General features: G+C 46.6%; 1 protein-coding gene across 1 annotated transcript; it reads left to right on the forward strand.

Annotated features, from left to right (window-relative positions):
* Positions 1-6435: 6435 nt before the first annotated feature.
* On the forward strand, positions 6436-7842 carry LOC125589941. The gene is made up of 2 exons (XM_048762651.1): positions 6436-7074; positions 7195-7842. The coding sequence occupies exons 1-2, from the start codon at positions 6436-6438 to the stop codon at positions 7840-7842; spliced, it is 1287 nt and encodes a 428-aa protein (XP_048618608.1).
* The last annotated feature ends 15633 nt before the right edge of the window (positions 7843-23475 follow it).

Below are 23475 nucleotides of genomic sequence, written 5' to 3' on the forward strand. Positions count from 1 at the left end.
CACCGGCCTTCCTCATGACTTAGGTGGTGACCTTCTTCTTCTTGTGTGTCTTGAACCAGGAGCTCAACAACCTCGTGGCCTGAGCTTCTTAAACCGGCTTCTACACACAAGTATCTTCCCATTGCTCCACACAATGGATCAAGTCTTCCTCTTGTCTTGGATAGGTGGTGAGCAAAGAACACTTCTTGTGAACCTGAAACACCACTCAAACTCCAGCAAAGATAAGACACAAGAGTATTGGGATCAATCCTTGATTAATCATCAAGTTTGATTCCCAATCTCACAAGCATTGCAACAAATTAAAACAAGTCGTTTTCAAGTTCTATCTTTGCAAGCAACCTCTCTAAGCACAAGCACTTTCTTTTCCAGATTTATGCAAGCTACTTAGGCATTTTTAAGCTTCTTTACTCAGCAATTTAGACATGAATCTAATGCTTCAATGTAAGACAGCCACAAGACTATATGCAACAGCTTTCAATTCGGTTTCAATCCATGTATGCAAGCAGATTCAATCAATCACAACAAGCACCCTTATGAACCGGAGCTAAGCATATTAACATATCTAGTAATCCTAGTAATACTGATAAGTTACTAGACATTTTTCAAAGCGCTTACACTGCTGCTAGTAAGCCTAGTATAACTAGTACGAAGTAAGGATTACTAGGAAACCAAGCTCTTTAAGCATCCTGGGACAGATTCTAAATTCATTTTATTTCATTTAGTAATCTTTTAAACAATCCTCAGATTTTCAAACACTTCACAACCAGTCAATATACTCAAGTTTTATATAAGAGGGAAAGAGATCCAGCTTACAGCCAAGGAACTTGTTTGTTCCTTGAATCTCAATGGTACATGGCAAGTTTTGAGCTGTTGGTTTCGATCCCAGCATCTTCTTCTTCCATGAACCATCCTCTTCAACTCTCCATGTCAAAGACCCCACCTTTCTTCATGGTTTGAACTCGCCACACCAGATCCATGTTGAAAGCTATCACATTTCTTCTATGACAGTGAGAAAGGGGAGCTTGGAACTGGTTTTCATGGAGAGGTTAGTAACGCCACTCCATAACCTTTTCTTCTAGGGACCTTCTTCCTTCAAGGACGTTCATGAGAGAGTGAGGCTGGACTGAGAAGAGCTTCTGGACGTCTAGGATGGAACTTCTTCTTCTTGAAGATGTAAAACAGCCGGACTGAACATGAAGCTTCTTATCAGCTTGAAATGGCGTGGGAGTGAGCTGTGAGCTTAGGCGGAAGCAACACCAAGTTCAGGTGAACCTGGCTCTGATACCATATGAGGTTTGTAGAGTTCTCTTCTCTGGTTGTATGTGTGTGTGTATAAACTCCAATGGAGAAAGATGAGAGCTTGCTCTAGGTGATTTAGAAAGAGAGATTGATGAGAGTGTTTATGAGAGAATAAGAGACTTAGGAACATAGATTAAGAGACTGAGAGATTAGAAGAATAAGAGATTAGAGATTAGGGTTTCAGATTCAAGAACAAGTTTATCATCCATGAAGTGGAGAGAGGAACTCCCCCTTACTCCCTTAGGGTTACAAATCGCCACTACATAGCCTTTATATAGGCTTTACACTTTGCAATTACATAAACCCTTAATCTAATGGATAGAAATAACTTGAGATGACTGGATGGCTAGGATGGAGGGTGAGTTTGCAATCTGTGTGATGTCTTGTGATTGGATGATAGATGATGGTGTCTGATTGGTTAATTCAAATCTGGTCAAGGCAAGGGCTGGCTTCTGATTGGTTGCTTATAGGCTCCTATGAACCTTCCCATGTATCAGACCAGATACATGGTCCATGCTCCTTTAACTTACAGCTCACTTCAGCTCATGACAGCCAGGCCTTATCCACAAACGTCCACAAGCTGCTACAGCTCAGGTCGCCTCTCTTCTTGCTGAACCGGCACCCTATCTTTGCACTTCTTCACTTCGGGTTGATCCGGAACAAGTACGGTCGATGGTACGGACCACATATCTGTACCTCGCCATATTTTCGCACCATCACCCAACTATCTCCAAATGGTGTCTAAGTCCCTCCTGGACTTGACCCTATCTTTGCACCAGCTTCATAGTATCTTAGACTCCTCTGAAGCCCTTCTATAACACTCCTGAAGCCTATCAGACAATCTCTGGAAGACTTGCCCTATTCTTGAACAAGACCCAAACTCAACTCAACTCCTCCTTTGGCTCCATTTCTTTCTTCAAGTTAACAGAAGTCATTGGACCATAAGTTATCTTCAGGAAATATGGCATAAACATAAACCATAATTTTTATTTTTATCGGAGACGAAACAGGATTTTGAATTCGTTCAAGGATTTCAATCTCACTTTGGATATGATAGTCTGGTTACTGTAGATCCAAATGGGAGGGGTGGCGGTTTAGCTCTTTTTTATAACAATGAATACCAAGTTAAGATTTTATATTCTAGCAATAGAATGATTGATATTGAAGCACTGGCTAATGGGAAACAAGTTTTCCTTACTTTTGTCTATGGAGACCCGGTTCAAAAGTTAAGAGAACAAGTATGGGAAAGATTGACTCGGTATGGACTAGATGAGATTACTCTGAATCATGAAAAGGAAGGGGGGTCTGTACGAAGTGCAACTTCTTTTATTCCTTTCAACAATATGATAAGGAATAGTGGATTACTGGAGTTTCCGGCTCGTGGTAATAAAATGTCATGGCAAGGACGGAGAGGTAAAGGGAAAGGAGCAATAACGGTAAGATGTCGATTTGATAGAGCTTTGGCGAATGAGGAATGGCGTACACTTTTCCCATGTTCTTATACCGAATACCTGAGACTGGTGGGATCAGAGCATCGACCTGTGATAGTTTTTTGGAGGACAAATTATCACGGAGAAAAAAGGGACAGTTCAGGTTTGATAAGCGGTGGATAGTGTTGGGGCCAAAAACGGTTATTTCGAAATCAACGGCTATGATTATTTCTTATTCACGGATTTCTCGCCAAACATTCACTGAAAGAAAGATCGGAAGTGAACGAACGAGCGAATCCCACACAAAAGCCATTCGCCGGAGAGCTGAACCGTCATGCAGTTCAGCTAGCCGGCGAGCTCAACCGTCACGAGGGTCAGCTCGCCGGCAAGCTCAACCATCACGCCGGTGAGCTGAACCATCGTGTGGTTGCACTCGCCGGGCGAGCTCAACCATCGCGCCGGTCAGCTCGCCGGTGAGCTGAACCGTCGCGTGGTTGTGCTCGCCGGCGAGTTCAGCCGTCACGCGAGTCGGCTCGCCCGGCGAGCTCGACCTGATCCCGGCCTGTCCGACTTACTTCGACTCCCATATCTTCCGTATAGCTGTGATATCCGACCTTCTGGACCATACACTTCTCGTTTCGTTTTGATTAAAGTTATTCTCGAAGTTTTATGACCAAAACCGAGAAATCGTATAAACGCCAAAAGGCCTAAGAATGGCCTGTAAGGATCCAGACTGGTCTAGAGGCCCATCTACGCTCTCAAAAGGGATTCGATCTCATAAAAGTTATGACGGTTTGTCCTAACTCGCAGAAATACGATAAATGTAAAGATTCGAGGATAACTATCAAGATCGACGAAAAATGGAATATTCCCGAAAGAGATAGACTTGGGCCCGAAGGCGAAGGATGGGCCACCGACCTAGAGCGACTATATAAGGAGAGCAGGAGCAGAATAAAAAGGGATCCGAGAATTTAGACTTAGAGAACTCCTGCTAGCTTAGAGAACTTAGGGCTTAGGTGGTTAGACTAGCATGGCAAGGCATAGAACGTCTTGGCCGCCTCTTGTCCTGTTGTTCCGATAGTTAGCATATCTCTACTCCTCTCGGAGAAATTTTGTATTCATACTATTCAATAAAACGCCTCTGAGCGATTATCTATCTTTTTATCGTTCTAAAGTGATTACGCAGAGAATTCAGACCTTCAAAGAAAAATGGGTTCACTCGGTTTTCCTCCATTATTAATTATTATAATCGATGGTGTGAATTTCGGTTCCCACAGTTTGGTGCTAGAATGAGGGGGGTTGACGAATTCTCTAACTCAAAAATCACTAAACGATAAAAGACACAGGATGTCCCCCCCAGCAGCTAACGATGTCGTTTCTTTCAAGGACCGGGCAACGGTCGATTAGGCCAAACCCCAAAACGATCTCCTTGTCATCGAGCTGACGATCCAGGACATCGACGTAGCGAGAGTGTTGGGCGACACTGGATGCTCGGCCAATATTATCTACAAAAGCACCCTCGAAAGAATGGAGATCGATCTGTGCGCCGTTAGGGAAAGACCCAGCCCGATATTCGAACTCTCGGGAAATGCTACTATGACTCTTGGCTCGATCGACCTCATTGTTAAAGCTGGGAGCGTCATCAAAGTCACGGAATTATTAGTCATCGACCGCCCAACATCGTACAACGCAATCATCGGTACTCCATGGCTGAATTCCATGCGAGCGATCCCTTCGACATTCCATATGTGCCTTAAGTTTCCAACCCCTCATGGAGTTGAAACTATACAAGGAGACCGCATGATGTCGCAAGTATGTTTCGCCGCCGAGTTAAAAAGAAAGAACTTTGCGATCGAAACTTCCCATAAAAGGAAAAGAAAGCTGACTCTCGATGAGAACGCCACGGAACGAGACTCAGAAGTCTTTTGGCAATCTCAAAGGGCCGAAGCCCTAGAAGGGAAGCGCGAACCGACTTGCGAACCGGTAATTTCGATCTGCCTCGACGAATCCTCTCCGGAACGATGCGTCTAGATTGGAGCCAACCTCCGCGAGCCACTAAAGACAGAGCTCATCGCCTGTCTCAAAAAGAACCTCAATGCGTTCGCTTAGGCCGCAGAAGATATGCCAGGGATCGATATCGGCATAACGTGTCATGAGCTTAACATCGATCCGACCTACAGACCCGTCAAACAAAAAAGGCGGAAGCTAGGACCAGAGCGTGCCACCGCGGTAAATGAGGAAGTCGAAAGACTCCTGAAGGTCGGATCAATAACAGAAGTTAGGTATTCAGACTGGCTCGCTAACCCGGTCGTGGTCAAAAAGAAAAATGGCAAATGGCGAGTATGCGTCGATTTCACCGATCTCAACAAGGCCTGTCCAAAGGATTGCTTCCCACTCCCGCACATCGACCGACTGGTCGAAGCAACAACAGGGAACAAACTCTTATCATTTATGGATGCCTTCTCCGGGTACAATCAGATCATGATGAATCCCGACGATCGTGAGAAAACTGCGTTCATCACCGATCGGGGAACATATTGCTACAAAGTAATGCCTTTCGGTCTCAAGAATGCAGGCGCCACTTACCAACGACTTGTCAATCGAATTTTCTCCGAACAGCTCGGCAAGACTATGGAAGTATACATCGATGACATGCTCGTAAAGTCTCTTGACGAGCACGACCACGTCTCCCATTTGGAGGAATGCTTTGCAAAACTTAACGCCCACAACATGAAACTGAACCCTGCAAAGTGTAGATTCGCGGTGGCATCAAGAGAATTTCTCGGGTACCTAGTCACGTGTCGTGGGATCGAAGCCAATCCTAAGCAGATAAACGCGTTAATAGAGATGGTCTCGCCAAGGACGAAACGGGAAGTCCAAAGGCTAACCGGAAGAGTCGCGCTCGACGGATAAATGTCTTCCTTTCTACGACACGCTGAAAGGGAATAAGAAGTTCGAATGGTCGGAGGAATGTGAGAAAGCTTTCCAACAACTAAAACGTTACCTAGCCACTCCTCCTGTCCTTGCAAAACCAGTGGAGGGAGAACCCTTGTTCCTGTACATCGCAGTCTCCACAACAGCGGTAAGCGGCGTTTTGATTAGAGAGGAACGCGGTGAGCAAAAACCAATCTTCTACATAAGCAAAACGTTACTGGACGCTGAGACCCGGTATCCCATGATGGAGAAACTAGCATTCGCAGTTGTGACATCGGCAAGGAAACTCCGGCCGTATTTTCAGTCGCATACCATAATAATCCTCACCACCTTCCCCCTGCGAACGATCTTGCATAGTCCGAGTCAGTCAGGATGACTCGCAAAATGGGCAATCGAACTAAGTGAGTACGACGTTAAGTTCCGCCCAAGAACCTGCGCAAAATCTCAAGTACTAGCGGACTTCTTGGTAGAATTGCCCACGGGAGATATGACAAACACGGAACCGGACTCAACCTGGATCCTTCACGTCGACGGATCATCGTCCAAACAAGGATCCGGGATCGGAATCCGGCTCACGTCTCCGACCGGCGAAGTCTTGGAACAATCGTTCTGATTGGAATTCCATGCGTCGAACAACGAGGCCGAATATGAAGCACTCATCGCAGGATTACGATTAGCCCATGGGCGTAAGATCCGCAACATTCACGCTTACTGTGACTCTCAGTTAGTCGAAAATCAGTACAACGGAGAATACGAAGCGAGGGACGAAAGAATGGATGCATATCTAAAACTCATCCAAGACCTCTCCCGAGACTTCAACCACTTCGCCCTCACTAGGATTCCTCGCTCGGAAAACACTCTGGTGGATGCCTTGGCCGCACTCGCATCAAGTTCGGATTCTGGACTAAGACGAGTAATCCCCGTCGAGTTCATCGAACACCCAAGCATCGGACCACTAGTGGTCGCCAATCTGATTCGAGCACAAAACGAAAATGCGGAGGAAGTCGAAGACCCACCAGAAGAAAACGTGGATCAGTCGGAATACGGCTGCGACATCCCATGTCTAGAGCCAATCCGAGCATACATAATCAACGGAACGCTTCCCACTGAGAAATGGGCGGCCCGCAAAATCAAGACCCAGGCCACACGATATGTAACGGTAGAAGGAGAAATCTACAAATGGAGATTCTCCGGCCCACTCATGACCTGCGCCGAAGGCGAAAAAGCAAGAAGAGTAATGGAGGAGGTTCATTCCGGATCATGTGGGCACCACTCCGGCGGAAGATCTCTCGCCGTAAAAATAAAACGCCATGGTTATTACTGGCCAACTATGATCAAAGACTGCGAGAAGTTCGCACGGAAGTACGAAAAATGCCAAAGGCACGCGCCGACAATCCATCAACCCGCGGAAGTCCTCTTGTCCATCTCGTCTCCGTATCCCTTCATGCGATGGTCCATGGATATCGTCGGGCCATTACACAACTCGAAGCAGAAACGCTTCCTCTAGGTCCTCACGGATTTCTTCTCAAAGTGGGTAGAGGCAGATTCCTACGCAAGTATCAAAGACGTACAAGTCGAGAACTTCATATGGAAGAACATCATCACCAGACACGGGGTCCCTTACGAAATCGTGACAGACAACGGATCTCAGTTCATCTCTAACCGATTCGAAGCATTCTGCGAGAAGTGGAAGATACGACTGACCAAGTCGACTACCAGATATCCGCAGTGCAATGGCCAGGCAGAGACCATCAACAAAACCGTCCTCGACGGGTTAAAAAAGCGCTTAGAATCCAAAAAGGGGCGATGGGCAGAAGAGCTCGAAGGAGTTCTTTGGTCGCATCGTACGACCCCGAGACGGGCTACGGGTGAAACCCCATTCGCCCTCGTTTACGGAACGGAATGTATGATCCCCGCGGAAGTAGAATTTCCTGGAGTACGGAGAAGATTCCTCCTCGAACGAGAAGATCTTACCAGCGCAATGCTGCTAGACGAACTAGATCTTATTAATGAGCAGCGAGATCAAGCTCTCATACGAATCCAAAATTACCATCACGCCGCCGTAAAATACTACAACTCAAACGTTCGCCATCGCAGGTTCAAAGAAGGCGACCTGGTCCTTCGCAAAGTCTTCCAAAACACTGCCGAACGTAACGCAGGAAAACTGGGAGCAAACTGAGAAGGTCCATACAAGGTTATAAAGGTAGTCCGACCAGGATCATGCCAAATCGCAAACATGCAGGACGTCAAGATCCAAAGAACCTGGAACGCGATGCATCTTAAGAAATACTACCACTAATCGTAAAGTGGATCCAAAGAACTACGAGATGGCTTGATCCCCGAAAAAGGGTACATAGGCAGCTCGCCCAGTGAGTTCAGCTATTCCCCCATCTTAAATTCAAAAAGTCGATCTTTTCGAAACTTTTTACAAAAAAAAAACGCGACGCTACAATCGTAAGCCCACTATCCGACAAACGGTTAGAACGGCGGTCCAGAAGTCGCCCAGAACGCCTAAATCAGCTATCACGCTAAAACCAGCAAACCCACGAATGCTCATAAAAAAGCATCCTTGGTAAAAATCCCGCAAGAAAAACGCGGCTCAAAACAAAAAAGATTAACTTCTGGCACTGTGAGACGTCGCAACACGCTTGAAGTTACGGTCTTTCCAACACTTATGGAAACAACACTCTTTTTTCCAAAATCAACATACCTCTAACAGTGAAATGCCTTTAAAATGGCATCGCTTCTTTGTTGCTGATCACAACAAACGAACCCTAACGTCCTAAACAGACACTAGCCGCCCTCGAAAGGATAGGCTCTCATACATCCGACAAGGATACCATAGCGCGCTATACAAGAAAATCCAAAATTTTGGCCAGCACCTCCAAACGGCCTTAGGAAGTAGCTCGATTCATGCCAAGACAAGTCATATAAGCCGATAACACTTCGCGGACTTTATATCGGTATGAATCATGTAGAAATCGCAAACAGGCAAAACGAAAGCCGACTTGTCATCGCATAGCCTTAGTCCGAAAGTAAACCTAGGTCTTGCCCTAAACCCAGTCTTGCTGGATCCTGACATCTCAAAGGCATAATATCGACATCCCGATATGAGATCCCAAAACTTGTCTCTTCACTTAAGTCTATACGTTTTCACGAGTCCTCGCACAAAGCAAAAGCTGCGCGCTCAACAGACTATGGATACGGTGATCGTCCGGGGGCAAGGAACGAGACGACAACTCACTCCTTCGCCCTCTAACTTCGAAAAACCCGGAGTTCTCTCGATTTATAATAAGCCGAAAAGGTTTTATAGATTGAGCCAAGCATTATACAAAAAATTATACAAAAAGCCCTAACAAGGGCAGGGATTCAAAGCCACCAACGGCCAGTCCCGAAACATGCAACATGTGGCCTCACAAATATGCCAAAATAGAAAATTAAAAAAAAATCCCCGAAAGGATCATTACCCTAAGCACTCCTCGGAGCACTACCTTCATCCTCAACCTCACAGCCATTGCCTCCCTCGGCCGCTTCGTCGTTTCCTTTCCCGCTCGCAACATCTCCACCTTCTTCAGCCACGGGGCCATGCCCGTCAGTCTCTCCCGAACACGGCGTGAGGGTGCACTCGAACTGCAGCTGAGAGAGGATCGAGTCGAAGTCCCCGTCGGAAGCCTTCAATTCCTCCTTGCGTGACAACAGCCTGGTTTCTTCGGACTCCAGAGTCGGAACCATGTCACCTTTAAGCTGGTGGATCTCGTTCAGGCTTCCCTCGACGCTCGCCAGAGCCAGGTCCTTCTCATGGACTTCCATGAGGGAATCAAACAGAACAGCCATCCTCGTCAGGCGAGCGTGAAAATCATCCCTCGAAACAACAGTCCTCGACTCTTCTCGGTTCTGAATTTCACGCTGGACACGACGGACTTCGGAAGCCTTGCTCTTCTTCTCTTTCTTCAGCTTGAACAATGCACTCACCGACTTTCCGAGGTCCCGCTCGAGATCGCTGACCCGAACCTCCAGCTGAGAGAGCTCAGCAGCACGAGCAGCTTCAGTAGATTCAACGCGGCCTCGGCTTGTTTCAATGCCTCTCGCGATTCAGCCAGGCCCCTTGTCGAACGCTCTATCTCTGATCCGCAGTCGCTGAGCTTCCCGTCAATCAGGGATACAAACTATACATGAAATAAGGGTCAGGATAATCGTAGAACAAGGTGGCTCATGCTGAAAATAGTCAAAACAAACTTTGGAACGATGTTGCGACAAAGGTCCCGAGGGCTCCCCTTCCGCGCCAGCGGTGCATCTCCTCTTCTTGATGGTCTCGGTCGCAGCGCCAGTCCTCTTGCGACTTTTGGTCAAAGGAGCAGCACTGGACGCGGGAAGCCCAAGGACGATCTCGTTCCTATCCAAAGGTGGAGGCATCAACTCCATCGCCTTCTCCTCCTTAAGAGCTTGGACTGGTGTGGTCGAAGAGCCCGAGGGTTGAGCCGAGACCTCTGGAACTTGAACAGGAACCATGGCCGATTCTGCGAGGGGCGTGGCATCACCAGGGGACTTGTTTCCTCCAGCCGAGGTCGACATCGCAGGCGAAGAAAGGATAGCTGGCACCTCAGGCTGAATCCGACCCCCTTCCTTCTCGGCACTGCGTCTGGACAGTCTCTCTTTGAAAGAAAGAAACCCGGCGATGAAGGTTGGAGTAGCTTCGTGCATGGCCGGAGTTGGAAGTGTCGAGTTGGCCTCACCCATCTCGACGTTGGAGCTTTTCTTTTCACTTGGGGAGGAAGACATTCTTGATAGGTAGTTTGAAGAAAAGAGAATGTGAGAGAAAGAGATGTGTGAAGAAAGAGGAGTGGTGAGTTGCTACTTATAAGGATATGAGGGTGACGTGGATTTCCGCAGTAAATATTCTTAGCCAAAGATTTTGATTTCTAATTCATATCACTCGCCCGCAAAATCGTCTCTGAGTCTTACGGGCTGGGGGCTAACTGTTGGGGTCAAAAACGTTTATTTCGAAATCAACGGCTATGATTATTTCTTATTCACGGATTTCTCGCCAAACATTCACTGAAAGAAAGATCGGAAGTGAACGAACGAGCGAATCCCGCACAAAAGCCAATCGCCGGAGAGCTGAACCGTCACGCGGGTCAGCTCGCCGGCGAGCTCAACCGTCAAGCGGGTCAGCTCGCCGGCGAGCTCAACCATCACGCCGGTCAGCTCGCCGGCGAGCTCAACCATCACGCCGGTCAGCTCGCCGGCGAGTTCGGCCGTCACGCGAGTCGGCTCACCCGGCAAGCTCGACCTGATCCCGGCCTGTCCGACTTACTTTGACTCCCGTATCTTCCGTATAGCTGTGATATCCGACCTTCGGGACCATATACTTCTCGTTTCGTTTTGATTAAAGTTATTCTCGAGGTTTTATGACCAAAACCGAGAAATCGTATAAACGCCAAAAGGCCTAAGAATGGCCCGCAAGGACCAGACTGGTCTAGAGGCCCATCTACGCTCTCAGAAGGGATTTGATCCCATAAAAGTTAAGACGGTTTGTCCTAACTCGCAGAAATACGATAAATGTAAAGATTCGAGGATAACTATCAAGATCGACAAAAATGGAATATTCCCGAAAGAGATAGACTTGGGCCCGAAGGCGAAGGATTTGCCACCGACCTAGAGCGACTATATAAGGAGAGCAGGATCAGAAGAAAAAGGGATCCGAGAATTTAGACTTAGAGAACTCCTGCTAGCTTAGAGAACTTAGGGCTTAGGTGGTTAGACTAACACAGCAAGGCATAGAACCTCTTGGCCGCCTCTTGTCCTGTTGTTCCGATAGTTAGCATATCTCTACTTCTCTCGGAGAAATATTGTATTCATACTATTTAATAAAACGCCTCTGAGCGATTATCTATATTTTTATCGTTCTAAAGTGATTACGCAGAGAATTCAGACCTTCAAGGAAAAACGGGTTCACTCGGTTTTCCACCATTATTAATTATTATAATCGACGGTGTGAATTTCGGTTCCCACAGATAGGCCAAGAGGGACTTATGGAATCAATTGTATTGGGTTGGATAGAGAATCAGGAAGGTCAATCAGAGGATTTTGATTCAAAAATTAATAATTGTCGTCATGAAATATCCTCATGGCGGAAAGAGAATCAACCATATGGGAAGGACAAAATCCAGAATCTCCAACAAGCGTTGAAATAAGTACAAACAGATAACAATAGATCAGAAGAGGATATTATTGAGATTTCCAGGAAATTACAAGAGGCGTATAAGGATGAAGAGGAATATTGGCATCAGAAGAGTCGAAATATGTGGTATTCATCTGGGGACTTTAATACTAAGTTTTACCATACTTTGACAAAGCAACGTCGGATCCAAAATAAAATAGTGGGTCTCCATGACGAAGCGGGTAATTGGGTCACAGATGAGAACGGTGTTGAGAAGGTGGCGGTAGATTATTTTGATGGTTTGTTTAGTTCGACCAACCCAATGGAGTTTGATAGTTTTTTGGAGGAGATAGGGCCATCAATTTCTCCCCAGATGAATCAAATGTTACTGCGATCAGCAACGGAGGAAGAGGTTTGACAAGCTTCATTCATGATGCATCCGGAGAAAGCGCCAGGCCCGGATGGAATTACAGCTCTCTTCTTTCAGCACTCCTGGAATGTCATTAAAAAGGATGTGGTTGAATTGGTGGATAATTTTTTGGTCCCAGGAGATATGGACCCACGGTTAAACATAACTAATATTTGTATGATCCCAAAAATAGAGAGACCTACAAGGATGACAGAATTAAGGTCGATAAGTCTTTGTAATGTTGGTTATAAGATTATCTCGAAAGTTTTGTGTCAAAAGTTGAAAAGTTGTCTCCCCCGTCTAATTTCGGAAACACAATCGGCTTTTGTGGCCGGAAGGTTAATATCGGATAATTTATGAAATGTTTCGGAAACACAATCGCATGAAATGTTTCATGGTTTGCGAACCAACAAGTCTTGTCAAAATAAGTTTATGGCTATTAAAACGGATATGAGTAAGGCATATGATCGGATAGAGTGGAACTTTATTGAGGCTCTACTACACAAAATGGGATTTGATACTCATTGGGTTACATTAATGTGAGAGTGTATATCTTCAGTTCAATATAGGGTACTCCTCAATGGGCAGCGACGAGGCCTTATAACCCCTCAGCGGGGACTACGTCAAGGGGATCTCTTATCTCCTTATTTATTTATCATGTGTAGTGAGGCTTTAATTACAAATATAAAAAAGGCGGAACGGGTGAAACAATTAACCGGTATGAAGGTAGCAAGAGCGTGTCCAGCAATTTCTCATTTGTTATTTGCAGATGACAGTATGTTCTTTTACAAGGCAAACATAGAAGAGTGTCAAACTATTCTCAGGATACTAAAGGATTATGAGACTGTTTCAGGGCAACAAATTAATTTTCAGAAATCCTCAATTCAATTTGGACATAAGATTGATGAATCCAGCCGTCAAGAGCTGAGAGATATTTTGGGAATTCAGAACCTAGGCGGAATGGGTTCTTGTTTAGGCTTGCCATATAGTTTAAGAGGATCAAAGATACAAGTGTTTGGTTTTGTACATGATCGTCTGAATATTAGGGTGAATGGTTGGACATTTCGATTATTCACCAAGGGGTAAAAGAGGTGATTATTAAATCGGTGATCACAGTCTTGCCAAACCATGTGATGTATGTGTATCGGTTACTAAAGCGCCGTAACCCAGACTCTAAGTCCGGTGAGGTTCCTTTGGATCGACCATGGATAAACCAGTCCGTCCAGTTCGATTTTAAGGCCTGGATATTCTTAAGTCTGTTTTCATATATTCCGAGTGTTTATGCGTTTTATTAGAGTCAATATGCTGAAAAGATAAACTGATTCTTTATTTATATCACAAAGGATTCGATACAAATTGAGAGTTTGCTATAAGCTATTACAATTGTTCGATTCTAATCAGTCTATCCAACCACCCATCCATCCGCGGCCTCGAGTCTTCACGGCTAAGCCAAGTCCTTCCCGCGACCACCATCATGTCCTGAAACCAACAAAATGTAAGCATCTATCCGATAACTTAACCAGTCAGTTTCTAATGCATGCAACAATAATCGGTTCATTCTAAGTTCAACCCGAAAATCCCCTTAGTATAATCTGACTTATCCAGTCGTTTAACCGGATCAATCAAGTTCAGTTTGCGAATCTAGATCAAACCGTCTTACTCGCTGAACCATCCGGATCGGCCATAACTCGATCAAGCCAAACGGCTATGATCTGTGATCTATCGGATCCAACACTTAAGCGTCGGATCGCATGATCGGATCGGCTCTAAGCCATGATCCATTACCTGGTCCTAAGACCAAGACACCCGATCGTTCATACAGAAGAAAGAAGAGACGATCAAGTAAGGATTGAAGGAAGAAACCGGATTAGGCTGATCAGCCATAGCCCCGTTCGAATTCACCCGAAGGCCACGGCGATGGCTTTTCCAGTCCATACCTTAGACGTGTGCTCCGGAGTTCCAGTCGCAGTCTGCTTCGCCTTCTCCCTTAGATCCACCATGATCGGATCGTTCTTCCAGCAATCACGGCCAGGTCTCCTTGTAGACTTGATTCCGGTCAAGCCTTCTCTTCAGTTCGCACAAGTCTCTCTCTCTTTCGGATACCTTTGGTTCTGATTGAACTTTGGTGTTTTTCCTTAAGAAAATCTGTGTCCAAAATCGACCCCATGGTCCCCCTATTTATAGAAACTCGGTCAAGGACGATTATAGGGCGAAAGGGTGCATTTTCAACCGCTTGGGCGGTTATCCATACGCGCCCCTTCGGCCAGAAACCGATTCCAACTGCTTGGCACGTTTCCCACATGCGCAAGGCTTAGTCAGACCAGTCCAGCTCCGCACCTGATCCAGCCGACAACTCGTAACCACCCCAAGCTCGTCCATCCGGCCCAACCGCCGAACACTCTACCCAGCTGAGTCGAGCTAGCTGACAGTCAGTCCAGCTGGTTGAGCTCAGTCCACTAGCTTATCGAGCTGATCTAGCTTCAGTGAGTTTGTCCAGCATACTGCTCGACCAGTTCCCCAGCTCGCCAGCTCGTCCCGCTTTTTACACTCTTCCTTAGCTCGGTCCAGCTCCTTTTCTTCGTTTTTTCCCTTTTCTTGGCTAAGTCCGGATCATTCCTCGGACTTAACCTTTTGTTCAGACCATGGAACGCTTGCCTTAAAGTCTTTCGACTGGCTTGCACGTTCCCTCGTCCCATGGCCCGTTCCAACGATCCTTAGCAAGGATCGGGGATGCTACAAGTCACCCCCACTTGATAAGGATTCGTCCCCGAATCCAAACCAAGCACTACTTCCTCCTTGAATTGTTTGAACCACTCTGGAAAGTCAGCCTTCATCTTTGCTTCCGTTTCCCAAGTTGATTCTTCCTTTCCATTGCAATACCAAACAACTTTTATCAATGGGATCACTTTCTTCCTGGTTGCTTTTTCCATTCTATCAACAATCCGAACTGGCCTTGTCTCCAAAATTAGGTTCCTGCCTAATTCTGAAGGCAGTTCTGGCACTATCACGTCTTGATCTGTAAGACACTTTCGGAGTTGGGATACATGAAACACATTGTGAAATGCATCCATCTCGGTTGGCAAGTTTAACATGTATGCCACCGGACCAACCCGTTCAATAATCTTAAATGGTCCCAAGTATCTTGGGTCTAGCTTTCCTCTTCTGAACACTCTGGCTCGGCCCTTGAAGGTTATCATCTTCAGATAGACCAGATCGTCCACTGCGAACTCAAGATCCTTCTGGTGCTTGTCCGCATAGCTTTTCTGTCTATCTTGGGCCTCCTTCAGCTTATCCTTTAGGAACTTAATCTTTTCAGTTGTCTCTTCCACTATCTCCGGTCCAATTATGTTGCGCTCCCCTACTTGGGTCCAGCATAATGGGGTCCGACATGGCCGTCCATACAACGCTTCATATGGCGACATCCCGATGCTTCTATGGAAGCTGTTGTTGCAAGCGAACTCTACCAAAGGTAGATGCCTTTCCCGGGAATCGCTCCAATCCAGAGCACACGCCCGCAACATATCTTCCAACGTTCTGATGGTCCATTCGGATTGGCCATCAGTTTGTGGATGATAGGCCGTGCTCATATTCACTCTGGTTCCCAAAGCCTTTTGGAAAGCTTTCCCGAAATGAGAAGTGAATCGAAGGTCCCTATCCGAGACAATACTAGCCGGTACTCCATGTAACCGGATTATTTCGTCTATGTATTTTTGAACTATTTCTCCAACACCATATGTCTTCTTTATGGGAATGAAGTGTGCCGACTTGGTCAGTCGGTCAACGACTACCCAGACCGCATCCTTCTTGTTCCTGGTTGTTGGAAGACCAGTCACAAAGTCCATTGTGATATGATCCCACTTGTACTCCGGAATGGGCAAGTTCTGCAGCAATCCACTCGGAAATTGGTGCTCGGCTTTGACGAGTTGGCAAATGGAACACTTCTCTACCCACTTGGCCACATCCCGCTTCAAGCCCACCCAGTGGTAGTACCTCTTGATATCACGGTACATCTTGGTCTGGCCGGGATGAACTGCGAACTTAGACGAGTGAGATTGTCTCAGTATCTCGTCCTTAAGTTCCCCATCATACGGTACTCTGACCCGACCATTGACAAGGATCGTACCATTGCTCGATGTTTGGTACTCGGTCTTGTCATTCTGAGCAACTTTGTTCAAGTTCTCGTCCTTGCCTTGAGAAATTCGGATCCTTGCGAGCAGGTCCGCTTGATCTGCTACACTCCGACCCAGTGGTTCCTGATCCGTAGACAAAGCGTTGAGATGCAAGGCTCGGATCATTCCTTCAAGCTCTTCAGGCTCCTTTTCGGCTGACACATCAGCCCTTCTCCTGCTTAATGCATCCGCGACCAAGTTAGCCTTCCCCGGATGGTAAGCAATATCAAGATCATAGTCGGCCACAAATTCCATCCATCGCATTTGCCTTAGGTTTAGCTCAGGTTGAGTAAAAATGTATTTGAGGCTCTTATGATCCGTGAAGATCTGCACCTTGGCTCCATATAGATATGAACGCCATATCTTCAAGGCAAACACTACCGCTCCCATCTCCAAGTCATGAGTCGGATAATTCCCTTCATGCTTCCTCAATTGCCTTGAAGCATAGGCAATTACTTTGCCTTTCTGCATCAGAACGCAGCCAAGCCCGGATATAGATGCATCTGTGTAGACCGCATAAGGTTCGTCCGCTTCCGGCAAGGCTAGAACTGGTGCACTCGTCAGCATATTTTTTAATGCTGAAAAACACTTCTCACACTCTTCCGACCATATGAATTTCACATCTTTCCCGGTCAGTTGAGTCATGGGCTGAGCCACGCTCGCAAACCCTTTCACAAACTTTCGGTAATAACCAGCCAATCCAAGGAAACTCCTCACCTCAGTGGCATTCTTAGGCCTTGGCTAGGCCTCGATGGACTTAATCTTCTCCGGTTCGACCAAGACTCCTTGATCCGACACAATGTGTCCAAGGAACCCGATAATCCTTTGCCAAAAGGAACACTTGCTGAGCTTGGCAAAGAGCTTTTGTTCCCTTAACTTCTCCAAAACAACCCGAAGATGGTCTTGGTGTGACTCCTGATCCTTGGAATAGAAGAGAATATCATCTATGAAAATGATAACGAACTCGTCCAAGTATTCCCGAAAGATCCCATTCACCATTTTCATGAACGCGGCCGGTGCATTGGTAAGGCCGAGCGGCATGACTACGAACTCATAATGGCCATACCTCGTTCTGAAAGCAGTCTTCCGGACATCCATCGGCTCGATCGGGATCTGGTGATAACCCGAAGCCAAGTCGATCTTGGAAAACCAAGTCGCCCCTCTTAGCTGGTCTAGCAGTTCATCTATCCGAGGCAATGGGTACTTGTTTTTAACAGTAACCTGATTCAATTCTCGATAGTCTATGCACAGACGGAAACTCCCATCCTTCTTCTTCACGAGTAGGACGGGGGCTCCCCAAGGTGAACTACTTGGCCGTATGAACCCTTTTTCGAGCAATTCTTCCAATTGCTTCTTCAGCTCCGACATCTCAGCCAGGGCCATTCGATACGGGCTTTGGACAATGGAGTAATTCCCGGTTCGAGTTTGATCGTGAATGGATCTGACCGGTCGGGTGGTAAACCCGCCAAGGTCTGGAACACATCCTCAAACTCCTTCACCACTGGAATTTCTCCAAGGTCTACACCCTTTCCGACTTCAGTTGTGGAGATCGTGGCCAGGTAGGCTTCACATCCCTTCTCGAGCATCCGTTCTGCTTGGATCGCCGAGAGCACCAAACTACCCGAAGTCGGCCTTATCCCTTGGAAAGCGACCGGTCCAGTTTCGCCCTCAAACCGGACTCGCCCCCGATGGCAATCTAAAGTGGCCCGATACTTTTCAAGCCAGTCCATGCCTAATATCACCTCGTGATTCTTAAGGCGGACAACAACCAGATCCACAGGCATACTCCTGCCTTGGATCACAACCGGAATGTTTTTAACCAGCCCTAGCGAATGCATGACCTGCCCACCGGCTGCATTCACTATGCCAAAACACCCGTCCCGTTCCTTCTGGAACATCCCCTTTCCGATCATGTCCGGGTTAACAAAACTATGTGTTGCCCCAGAATCGAAAAGTGCGTATGTATCTACACCGCCAATACTCAAGGTCCCTACAATCATTCAGGCTGAGCTCTCTACCCATTCAATGTTCCATGCAATGCAATGCAATAATAGAAATAGGCCATGGCGAAGTGACGTACCAGTGATCGCTCGGAAGGTGCTAGACTCGCCAGACTCCTTCGAATGCTCATAAACCCGTGGTGCCGTGGTCTGTCCCATGCCATGGGTTGACCTATCCACATCCGCCAGATTTCTCTTCTGCTCCCCTTGCAACTTTGGGCATTCCCTATTGTAATGCCCCGTCTTTCCGCAATGGAAGCAGGATCTTCCATCCTCACTTGTCACTTTTCCTTGCCCTTGGTCCATTTTTGGACAGTTCTGGATCGCATGGTCCTTGCTACCACATCGGGTGCAGGCACTCACTGCTTTCTAGCATTCGCCTCCGTGCTTCCTACCGCACTGGGCGCACTCAGATCGACTTCCCGAAGACTTACCGCCTTCATCGACCTGATCCCTCTTCCTTTTTCGGTCGTTTGACCTTCTACCCGAAGCATGTTGGGTGTGTGACTTCACCCGGCTTTCCTCAGCAAGAGTTGTCTCCAGCAAGGCAACTTTCTCGACCAGTTCCGAGACAGTACGAAAACTGAGGATAGAGCAGTGCGTACGGAGTTCTACTCTCAGCCCACGGAAGAACCGACGCACATGCACCGACTCGTCCTCCAGTTCCTTCCCAACATACCGCCTGAGACGGTTGAAATCTTCCTCATACTCACGCACGGTTTTGCGACCCTGGGTGAGGTACAAGAATTTTGCCTCAAGCCGATCCCAAGCTTCGGCTAGGAAGTACTTCCTGTTGAACTCGTACACAAAGTCCTCAATCCTATTGATGCTTCCTCCAGTACGCTTGTCCATGGGAATCCACCAGTTGTGCGCATCCCCTTCAAGGAAGTGGACCGCGATATCCTTCTTGTAGTCGTCTGGACAGCGACTAGACTTGAAGTTCCAGATCAGACGGCTCCTCCACTCGTCTGCTTCGATTGGATCGGTACTACCTTTGAAGTGTTTGGTTCCCATACGGCTTATGTGTTGCAACACACTCAGGTAATCCACCTTTTTCACGGCCTGGACTGGCTCTGGGTCCAGTTCTACCACTTCGGTTGTTTCCATGACCCGTTCTCCTCCAACTAAAGGAATAGCCGTAGGAATCCGAGTCGATTGCCCAACAGACGAGTTCACCAAGGGTGTGAACGCCTGCGTCAGGGTAGTTATTTGAGTTGCCATACCCGTCAATGCCTTCAAGACTTCCCTCATGGATGGCTCTGCGGCCCGACGATGCCTACGTCCAGCCTGTTCGTCTCTCGCTCCAGCAGCCGGAGCCGAGTGACGTCCCGCATTCGAGGACTCAGCGACTTCCTCGTCATGCTGTTCCAGGTTGCGGTTAAGAGGGTCATCCTCTACCCGAGTCCCGGTATCAACAAGGTTGGTCTGAACCGTTAGTGTTTCACCAGCGTTCTCTCCAATCACAGGTCCGATCGGACTTGTGTTCAATGGATTGACTCCATCCAAAGCCGCGGCACTTGGTTCAGCCGGTCCCTTGTCTTTCCTTGTCCTTGATGATTTGCTTTTTCCAGCCTGAGGATAAAACATGTTAGCGAACCACCGCAACATATAAAACATCCTAGACTAAGCAAAACGTTACCGTGAGACCCGAGCCGGATGAGTGGTTTCCCCATAACCCAACTAATCCTAGAATCAAGCATGCTCTGATACCAACTTAAAGCGCCCTAACACGGACTCTAAGTCCGGTGAGGTTCCTTTGGATCGACCATGGATAAACCAGGCCGTCTAGTTCGATTTTAAGGCCTGGATATTCTTAAGTCCGTTTTCATATATTCTGTGATTCATTTTATAGAGTCTTTATGCGTTTTATTAGAGTCAATATGCTGAAAAGATAAAGTGATTCTTTATTTATATCACAAAGGATTTGATACAAATTGAGAGTTTGCTATAAGCTATTACAATTGTTCGATCCTAATCAGTCTATCCAACCACCCATCCATCTGCGGCCTCGAGTCTTCACGTCTAAGCCAAGTCCTTCCAGCGATCACCATCATGTCCTGAAACCAACAAAACGTAAGCATCTATCTGATAACTTAACCAGCCAGTTTCTAATGCATGCAACAATAATCGGTTCATTCTAAGTTCAACCCAAAAATCCCCTTAGTATAATCTGACTTATCCAGTCGTTTAACCGGATCAATCAAGTTCAGTTTGCGGATCTAGATCAAACCGTCTTACTCGCTGAACCATCCGGATCGGCCATAAATCGATCAAGCCAAACGACTATGATCTGTGATCTATCGGATCCAACACTTAAGCGTTGGATCGTATGATCGGATCGGCTCTAAGCCATGATCCATTACCCGGTCCTAAGACCAAGACACCCGATCGTTCATACAGAAGAAATAAGAGACGATCAAGTAAGGATTGAACGACGAAACCGGATTAGGCCGATCAGCCAAAGCCCCGTTCAGATTCACCCGAAGGCCACAACGATGGCTTATCCAGTCCATACCTTAGACGTGCGCTCCGGAGTTCCAGTCGCAGTCTACTTCGCCTTCTCCCTTAGATCCACCATGATTGGATCGTTCTTCCAGCAATCACGGTCAGATCGCCTTCTAGACTTGATTCCGGTCAAGCCTTCTCTTCAGTTCGCACAAGTCTCTCTCTCTCTTTCGGATACCTTTGGTTCTGATCGAACTTTGGTGTTTTTCCTTAAGAAAATCCGTGTCCAAAACCGACCCCAAGGCCCCATATTTAGAGAAACTCAGTCAGGGACGGTTATAGGGCGAAAGGGTGCATTTTCAACCGCTTGGGCGGTTATCCATACGCGCCTCTTCGGCCAGAAACCGATTCCAACAGCTTGGCATGTTTCCCACACGCGCAAGGCTTAGTCAGACCAGTCCAGCTCCGCACCTGATCCAGCCGACAACTCGTAACCACCCCAAGCTCGTGCCCAACCGCCGAACACTCTACCCAGCTGAGTCGAGCTAGCTGACAGTCGGTCCAGCTGTTTGAGCTCAGTCCACTAGCTTATCGAGCTGATCTAGCTTCAGTGAGCTTGTCCAGCATACTGCTCGACCAGTTCCCCAGCTCGCCCAGCTCGTCCCGCTCTTTACACTCTTCCTTAGCTCGGTCCAGCTCCTTTTCTTCGTTTTTCTCCCCTTTCTTGGCTAAGTCCAGATCATTCCTCGGACTTAACCTTTTGTTCAGACCAGGGAACACTTGCCTTAAATTCTTTCGACTGGCTTGCACGTTCCCTCATCCCATGGCCCGTTCCAACGATCCTTAGCAAGGATTGGGGATGCTACAGTTACAGAAAGCTACAGTTAAGAAACTAACGAGTGCAGTAGCTCAGTTTTGGTGGAGTCCAGGAGGAAGCACAAGAGGCATGCATTGGAAATCATGGGATAAATTATGTGTACACAAGGATAATGGTGGGCTAGGATTCAAGGATTTGACTGATTTTAATACGGCGATGCTTGGAAAGCAATTGTGGCGGCTGATCGAGAAGCCAAATACTCTTTTCTCTCGAGTTTTCAAAGGACGGTGCTTCAGGAATGCTTCACCCCTGGAACTGATTCGCTCATATTCCCCGTCATATGGCTGGAGGAGAATTACTTCTGTTAGATCTCTGGTTTGTAAATGACTAATCAAAAGGGTTGGAACAAGGTCATCTATTTCAGTATGGAATGATCCTTGGATCCCATCCACTCACCGAGACCAGCTAACAAAAACTTTCATAATAGTTACCCGGACCTCACAGTGGATTCTCTCATTAATCAGGAATCCCGAACATGGAATTTACAGGCCATTAGGACATTGGTGGAACCTCAAGATGCAAAAATGATTGAAAATATTCCTTTGAGTAGAAATCAGATGGAAGATGGGAATGAATGGCATTTCACTAATAATGGAAAATACACGGTACAATCAGGGTATCAAGTAGAAAGGATCTATCCTGATAAGGAAAAACCACCAGAAGTTTATGGACCAAATGTGGATATACTTAAGGCATTTTGTTGGAAAGTGAAGTGTCCTCCAAAGTTAAAGCATTTCTTATGGCAGCTGTTAACAGGTTGTATAGCGGTAACAAAAAATCTAAAAACGAGAGGAATACAAGGAGATACATGTTGTGCACGGTGTGGAGATCCGGAGGAATCAATAAATCATGTGTTCTTTGAATGCCCCCCGGCACGTCAAGTGTGGCCACTATCCAAGATTCGAATCCAAATCTTTTTCCTATGGGCTCTCTTTTTGCCAACATGGGCCATATATTTTGGAGAGTTAACCCAAAAATGGAAGACAATCAGTTTGTATGGATATTATGGTACATGTGGAAGGGCCGGAATAATAAAGTTTTCAGTAATCTTGATATTGATCCGAGGAAAACACTTAATTTAGCCGAATTGGAACCAATACTTTGGGCTGAGACACATGTTATCAATAATCCTAGGTTGGTACATGAAGTACAGATAAGACCTAATTCAGGGACTACAAGAAGATGGTGTTTCACAGACAGTTCTTGGAAAGATAATGACTTATTTTCAGGGCAAGGCTGGTTCAGCACGCTATCGGGATTTGACGGTTTGTTAGCGGCAAGGAATGTAAGGGAATGTCTCTCCCCTCTTCATGCGGAGATGGAGGCATTAATTTGGGCAATTGAATGTATGAAGAATTTAAGACAGTTTCAGGTGACGTTTGCAACGGATTGTTTTCAATTGGTGAAGATGGTTTCAGAACCAGAGGAATGACCAACATTTGAAAGCTACCTGGAAGACATTATGCTTTTGAGAAGAAGCTTCACCAACTCAGATATCGTTCATGTACCTAGGACGGAAAACATAAAGGCGGATCGCTTGGCACGCAGTGCTCGGAACCAACCGTCTTTCGTCGTACACATGGATGCCGAGTTACCGCCTTGGTTTACAGAGTCTACATGAGTCTGTGAATGTTTGCTGTAAAAAAAAAATTAGGTAATTCCATAGATTTTATTTAAGGAAAGAATATATAATAACTTCAATTTGATAAATGAATGATCCATAATATAACATTCTCTATCAATTTAATTTTG

Source organism: Brassica napus, chromosome C7, assembly GCF_020379485.1.
Source record: "Brassica napus cultivar Da-Ae chromosome C7, Da-Ae, whole genome shotgun sequence".
Lineage (NCBI taxonomy): Eukaryota > Viridiplantae > Streptophyta > Magnoliopsida > Brassicales > Brassicaceae > Brassica > Brassica napus.

Coding starts and splice junctions, on each gene's coding strand:
- LOC125589941 (XM_048762651.1), top strand. CDS start 6,436: ATGGATGCATATCTAAAACTCATCCAAGACCTCTCCCGAGACTTCAAC. Junction 7,075..7,194: donor CAATCCATCAACCCGCGGAA/GTCCTCTTGTCC, acceptor TTCTTCTCAAAG/TGGGTAGAGGCAGATTCCTA.